This window comes from Peromyscus maniculatus, chromosome 21, assembly GCF_049852395.1.
Source record: "Peromyscus maniculatus bairdii isolate BWxNUB_F1_BW_parent chromosome 21, HU_Pman_BW_mat_3.1, whole genome shotgun sequence".
Lineage (NCBI taxonomy): Eukaryota > Metazoa > Chordata > Mammalia > Rodentia > Cricetidae > Peromyscus > Peromyscus maniculatus.
Window position 1 is genome coordinate 53078943 of NC_134872.1, and position 19480 is coordinate 53098422.

A 19480-nucleotide genomic window follows, 5' to 3' on the forward strand; every position below is an offset into this window, starting at 1 on the left:
CTGGCCCCACAGTCTGGAAAAATCTCTCCCACCCTCAGTCCTGCAGCTGCTTATAAAAGAATTATACCGAGGTTTATATTAATTACAAACTGTATGGCCTATGGTTTCAGCTTCTGGCTAGCTAGCTCTTTCATGTAAATTAACCCATTTCTATTCATCTATATGTTGCCATGTGGCCGTGGCATTACTGGTTTGTTGTTGGCATCTTACTGCTCCTTGGGCAGTGGAGGACTGGCATCTCTCTTCCTGCCTGTCTCTCCCCTATATCTCAGCTTCAATTTCCAGCCTCCTTCTAAGCTGCCTTTCCATAGGTCAAAGCAGCTTATTTATTAACCAATGGGAACAACATATATTCACAGTATACAGAAAGCTTTCCCACAGCAGACCTGCTTCGGTTGTTGAATGATTTAAGCTCTTAGAAGGTAGCCAGAGAGCACAGGTATCCTTACTCATGTTTTTACATATGTGTGAGGGAACGGAGGGACAAAAAGCTATGGCACTATGCAACAGTCAGGTTCCCCACCTTTTTACTTATTTTCTCCCTCCTCCTCTCCCCCTCTACTTCTTACTGTTTTTCTTCTTCTTCAAGAATATACTGTATAGTATAGGCTGGCCTGGAACTCACTCTGAAACCAGTATTGGCCTTGAACTCATGGCCATCCTCCTGCCTCTGCCTCCTGAGTGCTAGGGCCACTGATATGCATTCATACTGGCTTTTTACTTTTTTGCATTTTGATAGTATCATTTAGTGGCAAGCATACTCTCTCATGGAAGGCAGCTGTCTCAGAAATGGCATTATTCTCTTTTAATCTGATTTTCACTGGTTGTGGGCAAATCCATATACTTGCTAAGTGGATCTATGATAACATATTTCAGTCTTTTCATCCATCCCATTCTTAGGTCAATCACACACTCTCCTGCAGAGGGCAGGACCCTCTACTTCCCCCTTTTCTTGGGACACTGATTTTACCTTGGTCATTGACTTAGCATTGCTATCACTTGTTTGGTGATGTAATTCCAACAGTGATGTTCATTCCATCTCCTTGGCCCTTCTTTCAGGCTTTTCCTTTCACATCAATTCAGTGGCCTCCTCCCATCGATTTCATTATTCAATGAAGCATGCAGCTGAAGCCTGACTCAGATCTGGGCAAAGGAGCTTGGTGGGAGGAAGTGGACTCCTGAAATGGCTGTGCACAGGGCAACAGGGTTTTTGTTCTTCTTAGAGACAGTGGAGCTATATTTGGGTTGAGACCATGGAGAGACACAGTATCTCATAACCAAGGACTCTGCATCCTTCCACCAGGTCCCTCACACTGAGAGGATGGGACCTCCCTCCTTAGAACCCTTGCCTGCTCTGATGATGCAGAGGCATGTATCAATTCAAATATTTAAGCTCATCCCCATTACCTTATGACTGTGTTAACCAGTTAGTTCACTGGCATTGAGCACAAGTAGGCGACATTACTTTGTAACACTTACTGCCAACTTGAGCTAGAGCTGGGGAATACTGACATCCTTGGGTCTTCTGCAGCAAGACTTATTTAAAATGAACCGAGTTGCAGATGTGTGATTCTTTTGTACAAGCTAAACACGAATCCTGTGAATTTCCTCCCACAAAACTGTCTAATTTAAGAACTGGAGGTTTTAGTGCTTTGTCAGTGAACCAAGAGACAGTGACAGGAGTGAAGTCATTAAAAAATAAACAAGCTAGGAAGGGTGATGGGTGCTGAGGCCTCTGTTATCACTGGCTTAAGGATATCTTGGAAATAAATGTTGGAAAATTGAAATGAGATTGAATTGGGCTAAATGAGGGCTGAACGGATGAAAGTTTAAGCCCAGTCTAAGCTTTGGAAAAATGTCACGACAGTTTCAGAAAGTGTGTGGCAAATATATTAGAAAAGCTTAGACATTAATTTAGTGGTTTTTTTTTTTTGGTGTGTGTGTGTATGCCCGTATTTGTCACATTGCATATATGGATGTCAAAAGACAGCTTGCAAGAAGGGGTTCTCTCCTTCTTCCACATGAGTTCCTGGGATCAAACTCAGGTTGTCCAGATTGGTGGCTTTACTTTACTCTGTGAATTATCTCATAGGCCCAGATGTAGTATCTAAATGATTGATGGTTTATGTAATCTAATTTAAAATGAGGCCAAAGGAAATGGATTTGCCTCATTTTGACTTTGCATGCACACACAAGCACCACCCTTTCCACACATCTCATCCTAACACTTTCTCTCTGTGTTAGACTTGATTTCTCCTGATTGTGTTTTATTCTGAAGCCAGAAGCACCATAGTGCTTAATTGGTTGTGTAAAAAAAAAAAAAAACCCAAAAAACCAAAACCCAAAAAACAAAACAATAACCCCACAGTATATCCAGGTCTTCTGTATCTTTTAAGAAAGGATAACATAGTACAAATGTTATAAACCTCTCTTGTTCCTCTTGAAATTCCCATAAAAGTAGAAAATATTATGGGCTTTGTGAGAACTCATTTTTTTGTCAATGACTTTGGCAGCAGCACAGAAAATGGCTTTTGAGATGGCATAAAATCATCCTATGACTCACCCTCACATCCCAGACGGGGGCTATCCAGCTGCTAACACAAGCCTTATTCATGTCACTAATGTTTATCTGGGCATTTAGGAAAAAAGAGGCCTCACTGTGCACCTTGGGGCACCTACTCTTTACAAACGAAAGTCCCACAAAACCAAACAGAAAGAACTCCTGTGTATGTTTCTGTGGAATGATGGAAAAGCAAGTTGAGAGGCGGGGTGGTGGTGTTTAGTCAGAATGGGTTAAAGTGCTGAGCACAGAAGAGAAGTTTTAGTTTAAGATGCTGAAGCATGGTTGCAGGCCCTGGAGCAAGAGTCTTGGCTACTTTGGTTCATCTATTGGGGATTCACATTCTCCAAAGAGTGGAACAAACTTAGCGTTACTGAGGTTTTTCTTGCCTGCCATTAGTTTTGAAGATGAGTTTTGAAATTCTTTTTTAAAAAGATTTATTATTATTTTTTGATCTTGTGTATGTGTATACATCTATGTGTGGATATGTGCAGCTGAGTACAGGTACCTGCAGTGACCAGAAGAGGCACTGGATTCTCTGGAGCTGGAGTTACAAGTGGTTGTGAGTGAAAGCACAGGCTACTCTCAACATAGATCCATCTCTGTCTCTTCAGCCTCCTGAGCCTTGAAATTCTTGAGTGAAGTTCTGTACCCTCAGAACATATTTTGCAGCTCTCTCTCTCTCTCTCTCTCTCTCTCTCTCTCTCTCTCTCTCTCTCTCTCTCTCTCTCTCTCTGTGTGTGTGTGGTGTGTGTGCGTGTCTTTGTGTGCGTGTTTCTGGGAATGGAGCACATGCTAAGCAAGTTTTTTATCACCAAACTCAGCCTCATGCTTCATTCTTACATATCTCACAAAGGTACGTTTCCATGGCAACTCATCTCGCATCCATGCTGCTCTCTAGGTTACAGACAGACAAGCTTTGGATCATTCCCATAGTAGTTATGCTCCTACTAGTTCATATGGAAATGCACATACATCTGTATGTGCTCAAACAAGACACATGCACATAAGTGTTATTATCAGAAAAATAACATACAGCTGTGCCACTGAAACAAAAGAGCCTCTATAAATATTTTTAACATGTTTGTACAACATGTTGGTTCTCAAGCCTCTTCATAGCACATCATGACCAGGACATCGGGAGTGGTTGTTATCTTTTTAAGTCAAATGATGGGAGGAAGAAGCAACGAGACCTTTGTTAGCACAATTCTTACATCTTCCTCAGATATGAGGATGCTCAGAGATAAAAAGTGAGCATCACTGAATCTCAAAGATGAATCTGATCAAGAGCCTCATTCTGTTTTTGTAATCAGGTGATTTTAGCACTCCTATTGGTCCGATCTGAGTCGTGTGCTACCTATTATGTCAACTTCATAAAACCAGGAGTGGAAGAGGTGCTGGGAATTCTAAAGTTGAAGATGCACCAAGAAAATGAAAATGAATGCAGACAAACAAAAGGGGAAGCTTACCAACGTGCTGATTTAAATATAGTTTCATTATTTATCTCAGTGGAAGAACAGCAGTGTAAGGACACTTAGAAGTTAGTAATGCTCTCTTTCAAGTGGAGCCTGAAATAGCTCACTTAAAATAAAAGCCAGAGCCTGGACCTCATCGTCTGGTGTTAGTCCTCTCATGGAAAATCTTATTTCTTGTTTAGGCATTTGTCTAAACAAATCTGTTAAGAGTGGGGATTCTAAGTGGGCATGGTGTGTTTGCTTTTCTTTTCTGTGTCCTCCACACAAAACACAGATTCTTAATACTGCTTGTTGGCTGAATGGACCAACAGTGGTCTGTCTCTGCTGTTTTCTCCAGGCAGTTTCTTCCTACAGGTTAATCTTCCACGTTTCTGCTCACAAACCTCTGAGAGCTGCATGTGGGGCTAAAACTCACAAAACCCTGAACATGTGTGTATTCTCTGCCCTCCTGGCCTTACCTCCCTGTGCAGCTTCCTCACGTCCACACAACTTCCTCATTTGCAGATGTACAAACTCCACTCATACATGGGGCGCTGTCCCCAGAGCTTTTCCCATTTCTAGCTCTCCAACTTGCCCAAGTCAGGGTCTCTGCAACACTCTTCACTAAGCTCTTACTTATTCCAGTAGGAAACAAACTTGCTCTCCTCTGAGCTGGCGTCAAAACCATATCCAGTCATGTTGTGTTCTGCTGTTTATTGTGCTCTAGAGGGAGACAATTCAGGAACTGGAGCATCCTGGGATGTCCCACAGCACTCAGTTTAAGTGTCTTGTCCAAAGCGTTTGCTAAAACTGTTTGTTTACTTGAACTAAAATAACTTGTTAGGATCAGTAGCTATAGGGGACTCGTTAGGGCGACATTATTAAAGGGATTGAGTTTGGGGATTGAGTTTAAAACTCGCGAGGGTGTTTTAAATTGTATTTCTAATTATTCTATGGCCAGAAAATTAAGAGATTATTTTAATTTTGTGAGAGAAAATCACTTTCCATGTTGCTTTGGGTGAAGCTCCCCAACCTTTTTTTGTGGGAAATTTCTGTGACCTGAGCCGCAAACTTGTGAAAAACTTGGACCAGAAGAAACAACATTTAATAAAAATCTCTGAAGAAAGCGCACATTTGAATTTCAAACCAGGGCAACACTTCTCAGTTTCCTGAGGCAAATGGAGATGATTTAAGGTTTCATCAAGATGAACTTATTTTCTGTCAGGTCTTTAAGTGAATGTGGGCTGAGAACTCCAGCAAGCTGAAGAGAACTGGCATCATTTTATTATGATCTCTTGCCCCAAATGTAGGCAAAATCTGACAGCTATTGTAGGGTTACATTTTGGGTCTTTGGGTACATTCAAATTCTAAAGTGGACAGTGGACAGGATGTGGCAAATGGGATAAAGAATTGTGCCAAGTTCTCAGAAGTCATTGGGAAGCAATCTCTGTGACTGAAAAGGGACTTTTTCGGAGTGAAGGGCTTGCCCCTCCTTCACGCCTGTCACTCACTCTGGATTGCTCATGAATTCTCTTGACCCCGAGATCTCTTACTTGCCCTGTGTCAGGTGGCGATGCTGATCTGTGCCGGCTTCCTGGTTGCCTGGATTCCCTATGCGGTGGTCTCCGTGTGGTCAGCTTTTGGAAGGCCAGACTCCATTCCCATACAGCTCTCCGTGGTGCCCACCCTTCTTGCCAAATCTGCAGCGATGTACAATCCCATCATCTACCAGGTCATCGATTACAGATTTGCCTGCTGCCAGACTGGTCGCTTGAGAGCAACGAAGAAGAAGTCTTTGGAAGACTTTAGGTAAAATTCAGAAGCTGGAAATGAATTGTATGTTCTTTGGCTTAAAATGCTTGGCAGTTGAAGCAGATACTTGGGTTGAAGCTGAGTTCCCAGAGAGCTGGGTTAGGAGGACTTTGTTTTCAGTTCATCAAAATTTCTAAAACCAAGTCATCAGATGTATATGGGCTAGATGACGAGCAGAGAGGCATTCCATTTTTGATCCTGGAGCCACCAGATGCCAGGCTGCATATATTGGAGCAATCACTAAGTATCAGTGGTTGTGAACTTCCTTTGGGGGGTGGGGATTAAATCCATATCAGTCTGGGAGCAGCATAATACGTGGCAGCAATAAATTCTTGTGAAAGAATTATTGGCCACTGTTGTTTGGGGGTATCAGCGCTCTTAGCTAAAATCAAAGGGCTGAGGCAGAAGTGAGGGAGCAGGGTGATGAGCCCATTCCCTTCTCCTTGTTTTCTCTGTCAGGTCTTTTTAGTTATGTTCTGAGGGAGAGAAGCCATTCTTTCTCTGTGCCGGTGAAGGAATGGGTTCAAGGACAGTGAAGGCTGGGGGGGGGGGGGTGCTCACCTTTACACAGGCAAAAGGCAGTAGGCTAGGAACTGTCACTTAAACATCGGCCTTTGTCATTGATGCTGCTTCTGCTGCACAGAGTACAACAGAGTCTGAGACTCCAGAATTATCTTTTTCTAAAGGTCCAATACTCAGAGTGAGTAAAGAGCTACGATTGTAGATGTGGGGTTCTCCTGTGTCTATTCAGAGCCCGCCTTTGGGTAGAAGGTAGAAAATGCATATTAAGTCATTGTCTAGACTGAGGAGGGAGGCAAGGCTTCAGGGTCTCCGGTCCTCTTCAGTTATTACCTGGAGACCAGGTATTATTCAACACTTCTTTCCTTTACTAATGGGTATTAGAGAAAGATCATCATGAAGACACGGAATTTTGCCTTCTGATGCTCTGCCTTACAGCTCTTCTGAACTTTGCTTTTTTTTTTTTAACTCTATAAGTACATTATCAAGTAAAAATAATCATGAAATTTATAATTTAACGACAATACTGTCATTGTTGCTGTGACAAAGGGACAGGATCTACAATTTGAGACAGAAAATTAGTGCTTAAGACAGTGGTTTATAGTAGTTCGACTTTTGAGGGGCATAGTAGTTGCTTAGAGCCTCAGATAGGGATGAGCTGATAATAGGAAGTTCTAGTAACTGAACCAAAGGTGTATGGGAAAGGCCTTGTGACAAACGTGGGTGGCCTTTCACACTGGTGATACTGGAAGTCGTCTCTTTGGAAATGAGTAGTTAAACCCAAATGCTAACATCTGTCTCCTTAGGGGGTAGTAAAGCGTTGTCCTTATCAGCTATTGATTCTTTGTTGTGAATACAGGTAGGGAGAGTAATTTTCACAGAGAATTTTGGGAGAACGCGATGGGACATTTCTTTATTTAAAAATGATGACATGATAGGGATGGCTGGAGGCGCACTTCGCTCAGAATGTTGCCTTGGACCGGCTCTGCAATTTGCACGTTTACTCCCAAGTGTGAGCAGTGCATAGATATTCAACATCCAGCAAGAGAAAGAGGGAGAGGAAGTGACTTTGGAGTCTAAGCCTTTAGAAAACTCAGGCAGGCAAGAGACAGCTCGGTTCACTTGTTCTCATGAAACATTTATGCGGAATACAGTGACTGCTTTTCTGAAGAGGACAAGGACTCTCCCATGTTTCTCAAGTTTCTGCTTCTTCTGAGGAAGCTGGCATCAGGGCTGCAGCGGTGAGGAGACCTTGGGTTCCACAGGCTGGAGTGGAGCTGTGTAGGCTTTCGAAGGGTCTGCTCCAGAGGACTGCACAAGGGTGGAAGGCATCTCTCAGCGTTTCTCTGATAAATAAAGAGAACAAAATCATTTCTTGTTTATCTTTGTTGTTGTTAAGAGACAAAGTGCTTCTCGGGTGAGGTGAAGGGATGTGAAGCCAGTTCAGAACAAGTCAGTGGACTGAAATGGGATTAACCGATGATATCTTTGCTCTTCTGTTTCTGAGAGCTAAAATGTATTGGCTTTGAAGAAGAAAAAAAAATTGAATTCCAACGGAAAAGCTACTGTGTAGAATATGAGCGTATGAAAATAAATTTTGAGTTAATTTTAACAGTCCTAGAAAAGTAAACCTCAACCTTCCACAGCCAAGTTCCCTGAAGTTTTGGTAGAAGGTAGCAAGCCAGACAACAAACACAAAAAGACCCCAGAATTCCACACATAGAGAAGACTCCTATTTGGAATGGCATTGCACTCCTCATTTGGGTGTCGAGATGGAGTCTCTTGTGGATGTGTGACTGAGATATCTCAGGAACTCTGAAAACTCCATCAGCAGAGATTGGCTATTCAATGGTCCAGGTTGGGCCTGAGTTTCTACCATTTGGCTGAATTACTTTCCCAGGTGATTCTCATCACAGCCATCTTTGAAAGCAGAGGCCGAGAAAGGAAAATACTGGCGATGGAGGGCAGAGTTATCTTCGTCTCAGCCTCCACAGAGACCTACGAGGTCATCTGAGGCTGATGACGGGGAAAGAGACTTCCATTGCTTGGGTAGAAAACAATGTCCAAAGACTCACTGGGCTGTGCTATAAAGGACAGACACATTTCTCATTTCTAATACGTTAGAAGATGAAGCCCAGGGAAACCAACACCCCAGGTTCTGGGATGGCTCTTAACCATCCGGTCTCCCTGACTGCCCTAGTGTACAACCTGCCTTTGCAGGGCTCAAATGAATGACTGCAAGAAAGTACAGATTTCACGGAATTTTATGGAATTTGTGGTAAAGAAGCAGCCTGCATGCAGAAAGCTTGGCCCAAGAGACTTTATTTTTTTTTCATTTTGAATATTCTGGAGTTTTAGTTTTCTTCTTTTTTGAAAATTTGAAGTTTTTCATGCCTAGCCTTTTTTCCACAAGTTGTTTTTGTTTCTTTTTCTACCACTTGATATAAAATTGCTTTTCTTTAACATCTAAAAATTTTATAGATGTATACAATATATCTAGATCACATCTATGCTCTCCTACCCCAGGCTTCTCTGAACCAGTAGTGATGGTAGTTCAGTTGACATGGTAACATACTCAGGAGTGTGTGGATGTTTGTATCTAGATGCATTTCCTTGTTTCTTCTCTGTTTCTAGGCTGCACACTGTAACCGCAGTCAGGAAGTCTTCTGCCGTGCTGGAAATCCATCAAGAGGTATGAAGATGGACACAGCATCACTCATGGACACACTTACTCACATGCTTGCCTTTCCACTGTTCCTAACATTCAGTCGTGGCTTCACTCTTGTCTTTAAATTATATTTTTATATTTTGTATATTCCCCCTCTTTCTCTTGAAGCCAGGGTTTGTTGGGGAATTGCAAATGGAAACTAGGCTAGGACTTGCTGAATATTAGGAAGGAAATCCCTGATACTCTCTTTTCCTTATGCCAAACCTATCCCACACCAAGTGGGATTTGCCTAAGACATTAAGAAAAAAAGTTTACAAGTTTTATTTTTAGGGTATTGTTTTACTTATATTATCATGATGTCTTCTTTATCATCGTTCATCATCATCATCATCATCATCATCATCATCATCAGTCTTCATCACCTTCATAATTTCTGAGTGTAGGACTAGGCATGGTATGCCTGTGGTTCACCTAAGCACCTGATCACTGGGACAGTGTGGGGCCATGGTTACTTGGTAGGCACTAGATTCTCACAGCTCTTCTCTTCTCTGCTGGCTGAGGGTTGAACTCTATGCTGGTGGTGATGGGAAGGAGTCCTCAAGGGAAATCAGCGTTGTCTGAAAAACCCTGAATGGTTTTCTTGTATCTTTGAATTTGATTACAAAAATAATTCCCACTGATGGCAGTTTCATTCTTCTGGGTTTTCATTAGGTTCTAGCTAATTATATACAGTGAGTAGGATAGGGCATGACTAGCCATCAGTACCTAAGGAAGGGATTTAGTGGCAGTCCTGTTTGTAAGTATTGTTTCTTTTCTTTGCTTGCTTTCTCCATGACCTTAGTTCTTTTTGGTATTGTTCAATTTATCCCCACAAGTACCCTTTGAAACCCAGGGTTAAAGAGTTAATGAGAAGGAAGGATTTCAAAAGCAGACTTGTGTCTTTTAAATGCTAAGGAGATGAATAAGACATGCAAATACTCCACCAGATAGGCACTTGTTTCATCAGTGTTCATCTGATTTTTCTCTCCTTCCCGGGGGAATAGGCCCAAGAAGGTATCCTCCATGCTTGTGCGTTCTGTCTACCTCCAAGTCTACTGTGAACATAGCCTTGTTCGTCAACCTTGTTTCTACTCTTTCGATAACTGCTAGAGAGAAAAGCAAGAAGTGAGTGGCCTCTCCCCTGCACTGATGATCTATTTACTCCTTGCATTTGAAGGTTTATAGAGAACCAGCCACTCCTTCAAAGGCTCAGCCCTCTGAGTTTATTTTCCTTGAGGGTTGCAGTAGGGATGAAGGAGGAGTTTGCGCAAGTTGTTGGTTTAGGATAAGTGTTGAGAAGATGCAACAAAAGAGCTGTGTGATTAAAGCAAAAGTTAGCATCTCTCTCTGGGACTTAGAGCTACTAAGTTGGGATTTGAGCAAGGACACAATTGTCATTAGAAGGGAGAGGCAAGCTGCTCATAGACAGATGTGTAATTATAGAGACATGAGGGTGAGGAATCTAGATGGAGGGGGCCAGAGGTTTAGAGCACAGATCCAGACTGCCTAGTAGTTTGCAACCTAACTCTATGCTTCTGGCAAGCTTGCAAAATGGGGAAAAGAAACAATATCAAAGGGTTGTTGTGAGGTGTAGATGAGTGACTATGAAAAAGCTACTCAGCACTCTACTTATTAGTGAGGATGCACTCCCAACATATAAATAACTGCTCTTACTATTAAAGTAGGTGGCAATGCTCAGTAGAAAAGTGGGCAAGAGTTGTTCTGCACAAACCCATTGGAAAGTTATGGTGTTTTCAATGTCTAGAATGACCAGTCTGGTGGTATGGTGGAGGGTGGATTTCTTGGTGCGGATGGAGGGTCATGACTGTACATTCTCACACTTATTGGGGACTTTGTAAAGGAAGTACAATTTATGAAATCCTGCATGAAGGGATGGCAGTGGTCCTGGAAATGAAAACAGAGCTTTCAAACGTCTTAAGAAGTAGGAGTCCTTGGCAGTTGATTGCATGGTTGCATGGTGATAGAAGAGTTATGACGGGCTTTGAGAAATCTGCCTGGGAAATAGTATGGATAGAGAAAGAGTGTTGATTTCAAAAGACCCCAAAGGATTAAAGCAAAGGAGATGTTTGGAGGAGGTGACTTTTAGATGAGGGGGAGGGGGAGACTGCAGAGGTGAGTCCACTCAGTCTAGTGTAGTCTAACAGTGAAAGCTAACATTGACCTTTACAGGAGTCCCTAAACATAGCGTGCACACTCTCATTTATTAACTAACTAAACTGTGGACTTTAGCACAGGTTTAAAGAGCATGTACAAACCAGGATTAGCAGAGTGAGGAGGGAAAATAGAGTTTAAATATTAGGAGCTTTGGGGAAAGATCCTAGCGTTAGTTTCTCCTACCATTTTGAAATATATGATTTAAATCCTCTGTGCTCCTAGTCCATGAGCTCCTGCTAGCTTGGGTCAGCTGTCTCTGTGGGTTTCCCCATCATGATCTTAACCCCCCATATAATCCCTCCTTCCTTTCTTTGCCAGTCCTCACTTTAAATTGCCTTCTTTCTATGGGCAGCCATTTAAATGTAGTTTATTCCATTAAAAAAAGAATGGACAAATGAATTTGTGAGAAGAGATTGAGAGCTTAAATGCCCTATGAAGTTGAAAATTTGATTTCATTTCAACTATTTTCAGAGGAAGGCAGCTGGAATATATCTTGTAGTAAAACTCTATTTGATCAACCAAATGCAATTTTCTTAAGAATCAAACATTAAACTTCTTTACAACTTGGTTGGTAACTGCATACTTCATTCCATCTACTTTTTCCTTAAAAAAACCATGCTCTTTGATAATCTATAGTGATGTGAACCAGATTCTAAAGAGCAATAGACAGTCAAGGAGCATGAGGAAGGAAAAATGGCAGCAAGTTCTCTTAAATGTTGGGAAGGGCTAGAAGGTGCCATCATGCATCAAAATACCAGAGGGCATCCAGTGAAGATATGTAGGAAAAGGCTAGTATGTAGCATTCATCAGCTTTGGATTCATAATTATTTTAGTTGTGATGGAGCCAGGTCTCATTGTCCAAAGGGTTAAAGTGGTGACCATTATTCATTCCACTTTACTTTTGATTAATGCATATTCATCGTGCATATTAATGGAGTTCAATCTGATATGCCTATATATACATTTGTATATATATACACACACACATATGTACACACATATTTATACAACAAGCAGTGACAAATCTTACCTCTCTTTATCCATTTCTTCTCCCTTCTCAATTGTTAATTATCACTGTTTTGTTTTCAGGTCCACTTTTCTCTTAACTTTCACACATGAAAGATTATTTAAATTATTTAACTCAATGTAATATACACTAGTTGTGGCTATTTTGTTGCAAGTGATGGAATATCTATTTTCTCTATGGCTAAATAATATTCCATATGCACACCATAACCCTTCTCATATACTGTTTTTCTCCATTCACCTATCTACAGGTACCTAGGTCACTTCCATTTTAGGAAATGGTAAATTGTTTTCATGCTTCTGGTGAAAAGTTGGCAAAAGGCAAGATCTTCAAAAGTTATAGGGAATTCAGTAAGAAAACATCTTCAAAAGTATGTTCTCAGTCAGCATGAACAGCCTAAAACCTCAAGGTATTAGTGTACTCCTTAGATAAAACCCTTGCTCACCAATGTAGCTGTTGTGAAATTGAATGTTTTGCTTTTGAAAGATTGTACTACTTTCAACGTGTGTGTATTCACAGGTTGTAGTAATGGGTAGAATAATTCTTGAAATTATTCTACTGCATAGGTTTGAATCTTAAGTGACTTTTCTCAGGTATGTGAAATATCTGTTCCTTATCTCCGATCTCTGCTGATCATGTCTCAAGTACACCATGATATTTGCAGTAGATAGATGTTTATCACACAAAACATAGCTGAGAGAAAAATCACTCCACATTGTACAAGGATTTCATTGGTTCTGTTTTGTTTTGGTTTCAACGTTGGCCAACTCTACCCACATAAATATTACATTGGCTCATTCACTCTAGCCAGGAGTTTTTATTATGTGTTTGCAATATACAGTGACCTAAAGGTTTTGGGAAATATAAAAGAAGGAGAGTGTGTGTTTTCATTCTCTTAGGAATTGAGTGTCAGCATCAGAAAATATTGCCAACTCTCTGTATGTTTATATAGCATCTTTATCTCTCTATATGTCTATATTATCTATATCTGTGTCATCTTAACAAAAGGTCACAACTGTAGTAGTTTCATCAGAGTTTGATGTTTGAACTTCATGAATTATCTATGTTCTGGGAAAGAAAACTAATTTATGGATTTTTTTCTGGAAAACAGATAAAGTATAGGAAACAGAGCACAGGAGTTTATAGCACAGTTTGGGAATTAGCCTTATGTAATACCAAACACATGTCACCCAGGAGATATGTGGGTAAATGACCTTATTTCCCCATGGTCCTCAGTTGTCATAGCTGATGAATAGGGACAGCCTTACATTATTACAATTTGTTTAAAATTCATGCAAAGTCTGCAATGTTATTAGGAACTGTTGGGATCCTTGAAAGGCTAAAATAAATAGAAGCATCTAGTGTTGTCTTTATTAGAACTACTTAGTCAATCTGCACGAGACTCATAGGGCTATCATGAGGTCTTTTAAATGTGCTAGAGGGTATCTGGATCTGTAGATCTAGGAGATTCTCACTCTTCTTGAGAAGGTTAAAAACAACAGGAATCTGTGGAAGCAGCTATTTTTAATCCTTCCACAGGGCATCACTAGTGTTAGGCCTTGGACAAGAGAAGATGTTTCCTTTATAAGGGACATTTGGGGTACAAGAAGTGCTTCAGAGGAGGCTTTGTTCATTCCAGTAAGAGTCTCCAACAAGGATAAAGGGGTTGTGTGGCATAGTCCTGTGCTGTTGTTCCCTTTAGGGGATGGGTCATGTAGGTGCAGAGTCAATGACACAGACTCTGGGAGAATGTTGAAACCACAAACTCAGTTTATTCAGAAAGAGGCAAGCATTATATACCCTCTACCCCATCCTGGGGGAAGGTCTGATGAATATGCATCTGCTAGTGTGATATGACTGCCTCACATTGGTCCAGGTCATCTCCAGATAATGTCTCAGCTGCTGTTGCTAAGGCCCTTAGGCAGACCCAGGTTGGTTCTCAGAAAATATCACAGAAACAGGTTTGGGCCAGCTGGCTCTCAAGCCTGTTAGGGATGAGTCACCCCACAGGGTTGGACAGTCTTGCCTGGCTCTGATAGAAGACCCATGCTATTCTGGTAAGTTTTGTGCTACCCTGGGCTTTATAGTTAATATGAAACAAACAGACAACAAATGAAAAGCTACCAAACAACAACAAAATATATCAGAGATTGTGTTTGGAGGGCTATGCAGGGACTTTAATCTACCAGTCTCTATGACAGTGTGCTTTAAATTCTTGTCACCCCAAATGTCAACAGCACACCCAGGATTTGAGTGCTTCCTAAGAGCTGATTAGAAATGTAGAAACAGGATCATATGATTGACTGATCCAGGATGTGTAACTTAATAAGGATACGTGGCTACCCACTGGCATTGGTTAAATCAATGATTCTCTTAAGAACAGCATGGTTCTAAAACTTGTCCCACTGTGTATGTGTGGTGAGGATCAGAACTCACCTGAGCATCTTAGCCGAAATTCAGGTGTGTAGGAAAGAGAGCTTGTGTGCTGAAAGTGTTTATGGATCCCAGGGACAAGTGTTCTGTGAGCAGAGCACTTTCTTTAGTGTGTTTCATTAGGACAAAGGGACAGTAGAGCATCAGGTGTCTCAGGAGAACCTTTGTGAAGACCTTTGCAGAAGGCTGTAGGCAGTCTGGTCACCTCACAGAAGCAGGGAAGGGAAGAGTGAGTTGCATGTGTCAGCCTTTTTTTATAGACAATTTTAACAATGGGGATTATCTACTGCTCCTAGCATTTGTTCAGAAAGGGTATTTTTTCACTTGATACCCAAGGTTATACTTTCCTGGCATTTTCTACTTTGAAAGTGCTATTTGCTTCTATCACTCACCTGATCCACATACACATACTCCCAAATGACCAAAATCTAACTCGTTGGAAGAAGAGTGAAGCATCCGGTCCACCTGGAAAAAAAAAAAAAAACTAGATTTGCCAGGAGGCAATTTTGACATTTTATGTGTGTAGAGGCAAGTCTATGTGACAGCACAGGCTGATGAAATATTTTAAAGGGTTTGGAGGGGAGAATAATGTCATCAAGGCAGTGAGTTACAGTCCACATTTCCAGAGTGGATTAGTTGGCACCTTTCTCTAAAAAATGCAACCAGGCCTGAGACTTGTACAAACACTTTCAAAGGCCTGTGTTGCAGACATTTGCTACCAGTGAGGGATTTACAAGGTAGTCAAAAGATAATCCTAGCTCTGGTTGAGCCTGAGTGTGAGGTACTTATGAATTTGTTCTCTTAGGATGGGGAAAGAAGCAGACATTCTCACAAAGAGGATACCTCTTCAAACTAGGGAAGATTTTATTCCAGGATGAGAGTACATCCTAGCCCTGTCTTTTAAGCTATTTTCTGTTACCAATATATGGAGGACCTGAGCAGATCTAGAGGTTAGCAGTTGGGCCAGCCTGGGAACTAGACCAGATAGGCACCCATAGAAAAACAGCTGGTGCATAGATGTTCACAAGAAGAACTAAAGCAGCTGAAGTGTATATGAGCTGTACAAATATGGTAGGAATTAGAGTGAGAATGGAAATGCATGTCCACATCTGAGAGCAGCAGGCAAGACTATTTCCCATCCTTTTGGGTTGCAGTGGCTGCTATTGGTCAAGGCTTTGCCAATGAAGACAGGCATTAGAGGACTCAAAGTTGGTGACTATGTGGGCAGAGGAGGGCAACAACTTGTTCCAGAAAAATATGGAAAAAAGTTAGCTTATAAATGCTGATATACAAAGGTTGCAGGTATAGATTATTTAGTTTTATTTTTTAAATACTTGTTTTTGCCTTACTCTCTAGATAAAAACTCTAGCAGTGTTTATTATACCATAAATTAGCAGGCACAGGATCTGTGTGTTATCTCATGCTAGAGTACAGTAAGTTTCCTTTGAAATCACACTGATGTATGTTGAGGGTCAGAAATACCTAAATAATTCTGAAGGCTGGGGGTTTTCTTTTTGGCCGTCATAGTCAGGTGATAGGTGAGGGAAAGGTGGGGGCAATGGAGAGCATTCAGCCGTTTAGTATCTTAGTTTCATTCAGCATTGTCTGAATTTCATTTAACATGGCTCTTAGTTAACCATTTAGCAATCAATACAAGCAATTTTCAAGAAGAAAAAAATCATTCTTATCAGTGAGGCTGCTGCTGCTGCTTCAGTGTCTCACAAAGAATTTCAGATTAACTTCTTTGTGGCAAAATGACTAAAATCGTAGCAGAAACTATGCTTTCCCAGGCCCACCCCACTGTTTTTACTTCTGGTGACAAATATAGATTAGAATTATGGGAAATATGAGGTAGTGAGTCCCAGATGACAGCCTATGTTATATTGATTCAAGTGAGTACACATGGTCATTGGTGCAATCTCATTCCAGTGGGGACACAATTAAAGGCTGTATAAAAGGTTGAAACTCAGAGTGCTCACCAAGTAGAAAATTTCTCCAAGAAAAATATTAACATCTTCAAGTTCAGCACCTGTTGTGGTTTGTCTGGTACAGAAGTCTGCAAACCCTAGCCCTTGGGCCAAATCTGGCTCACTGACTATTTTTTCAGAAATAAAATTGTATTGGCATGCAACCATTCCTTTCTATATTGCCCATAGATCCTTGTCCTTTTGAATAGTTGAGAGATTCTATGTTGCAAAAGGTTTTCAACCCTTCAACCTTTATCTTAGGTTTCATAAAATATGTACTTTTATACTTTATAGAAAAATCTTTGCCAAGATCTTCTTCATTGTCTTAAAAAACCAGGGGACATTCTTCACTCTCTATCAGAAAATTAAGACATAGAGAATTGGTGTGGTCTGCTCATGGCAGAGCTGCGCTTCCCTTCTCTCGATCAGCCTATAGAACCATGCTCTGCTCTGTGACTGACAGAGATTCATCTGCACTTTTTTTTCCCCTTGCTTGCTTTAAAATCTTCAGCAGTGGCCCTGACAACACTTTCCTCTTTGTGCTGTAGTTACAAATGCACCGGAGAACTAAGAGCTTAAGACCCTGCACACCAAGCTTTAAGCGTGTGGGATAAGGAATGAGTTGTAGGGGCTGCTGTCACAGCAGAGAATGACTTCAAATAGACAGCATCAGTTGAGTGCTTTCTTTAGAGGCACAAAACAAGGTGTGCTTCCTGTGTGGAAAGAGGTCATGATGTGGTAGAAAAAACATTAGTAAGTAGATGGTTGCATTGCATCATGGGAGATGCTGTGATTGATGTTACCGAGGGATCTGTAAGAATATAAAGGGATTGTTCTGAACCACACAGTGTAGGGAGGAGTTGGGAGCAGAGATAATCTTGGAAGAGGAAGTCTCAAGTTAAGAGCTATTCAGAAATAGTCTTTGAGAGGGTCTTAAAACAAGAGAGTTTTGTGAGGATGAGCACACCACATCAATATTCTAGAACAGTATTTCTGGAGGTCCTACCAAAGTGGGTAGTAGTATCCAGGGAAAGGGGTCATAAAAGTCTTTGAACATCATACCACTGAGGTCAAAAGCTTCCATTGTTCTTAGTTGGTGTGGGAAAGCATAAGTTTTAAGTAAGTTATTTTCAGATTTCCATTTTAGATGACAGACACATTGGTCCTTGTTCTGGCCCAAGCATGGCCCTCTATCAGAATTGCCTGCCAACCTTATTTAACATGTGAATTACCCGGGCCCATTCCACAGTCTGTGGACTGGTATCTGTGTGTCTGTATTCAAGTGAATGTCCTAGCTAATTCTTATACAGTCTATGAGTTAGAAATTGATATCAGTTAAAGGCTGATGAAGGCCCAAAGAAGGCCTGTAGGGGAATGATAGTTAAAAATTAAAACTATTTTAGAAGTGAAAATGAACAAGTGTTGATAGTGGGTTGAAGCCTGGGTGTCAAAAAAATACCATTTGTTATTTAAAGATTCTAGGCTTCGGTTATTGACATGGAGTAGAATTTCTTCCCCTCCCAATTCACAGACTTCCCCAAGAGCTTCCCTTCTGTTCACTCTGAAATGAAACATGCCAGTCATCTTGGAAACAAATGCCCAGCTTATTTCCCCAGGATTCAAAACTATGCCCAGAACAGTAGGATGCAATGTGTATTTATACATATTTGCAGTCAAGAGTCTGATACACAAGATGGCCTGTTCATGAAACTGATTTAGCAAATGTGAAATGGAGTCTGGCACAGGGCAATTCAGTTTAATTAAGAAATCTGTTCTGTGGGCAGATTGTCCACTAAAGAGCCAATGAGGACCTGTTCAGGAACCACCATCATAAAGATGTGCCTCCATGGGAAAGTGTTATTTGACTAATTTTTTCCCCAAAAATCATTCCATACATTTGTTGATCAAATGAATTCCATAGACTACACAGTGCCCCGAGCTCACTGTCATTGAAAGTGGGACAAGCGGTCCCCCCATATGGGTTTAAGGGACAAGCACAAGGACACAGACTTCTTCGATGGTTCTGAACTGACAGGAGAATAACACAGAGCTTGTCCGAACTCCAGCACAGTCTTAAGCAGCATGCATACTGGAAGAAAAAACATTGCTAATACATTCATCAGAACTAGTTTCTGCCCCTGGTTAGTTACATCATCTTGGCTCCATTAGCAACTGGCTTGTAATGTTGAGTAAGACATGAGTCTAGTCATCGGGGCACTTACTGTCTAACAAGAAAGGCTGAGTTAGGGAGTGGAGGGAATTGGCCTTCAAGGAGGAAGTTTGGCTTCTTCAGACTCTTAAAGAACAAATTCAACTTCTAAGCATAGGTGGAGGGCAAATTCAACTTCTAAACATAGATGGAGGGGCATGAACTGGCCCCAGAGAGGCCTGACCAGAAAGAAGGTGGTGAACTCCCTGTACCTAGTGGATTCAAGGGCACATCAAAACATCAGTTGGTTCAAGTGACCAGGGCGGAGGTTTTGGACAAATCTGTAGTCGACTCCAGGAAGGGTGAATTTCATTCTGGGCAATGATTAGAAGACAAGGAAATGATGAAACGATGAAAGTGGCGTCGCGGGAAAAGGGGCCTGAACTATAACTGTGGTCGTTAGAACGCCCAGAAAGGGGGTTGGATGAAACGCACCTACGGATCAGAGTCTGCCAGACCATCTGCCTGTGCGCAAGAGGGAGGTTCTGAGAGAAGCTGTCCTTGAGAACTGGACCCACACAGTCCTTATCCTTTTGGTATATATATGGGACATTTAGGGCTGCATTTAATTTTGTGCTTTTTGCTGAAGCCTAGTTTTTGCTTCACTATAAGGCGGG

The 19480-nt window shown here is 41.4% G+C and overlaps 1 protein-coding gene across 1 annotated transcript in view; it reads left to right on the forward strand.

The window, feature by feature from the left end:
• Positions 1 to 19480, forward strand: part of Opn5 (opsin 5) — a 54295-nt gene that overhangs the window by 25673 nt on the left and 9142 nt on the right. Inside the window, exons 5-6 of the mRNA XM_006994448.3 lie at positions 5582 to 5823; positions 8980 to 9037. Coding sequence (XP_006994510.1) covers positions 5582 to 5823; positions 8980 to 9037 — 300 coding nt within the window. The remainder of the gene's footprint in view (positions 1 to 5581; positions 5824 to 8979; positions 9038 to 19480) is intronic.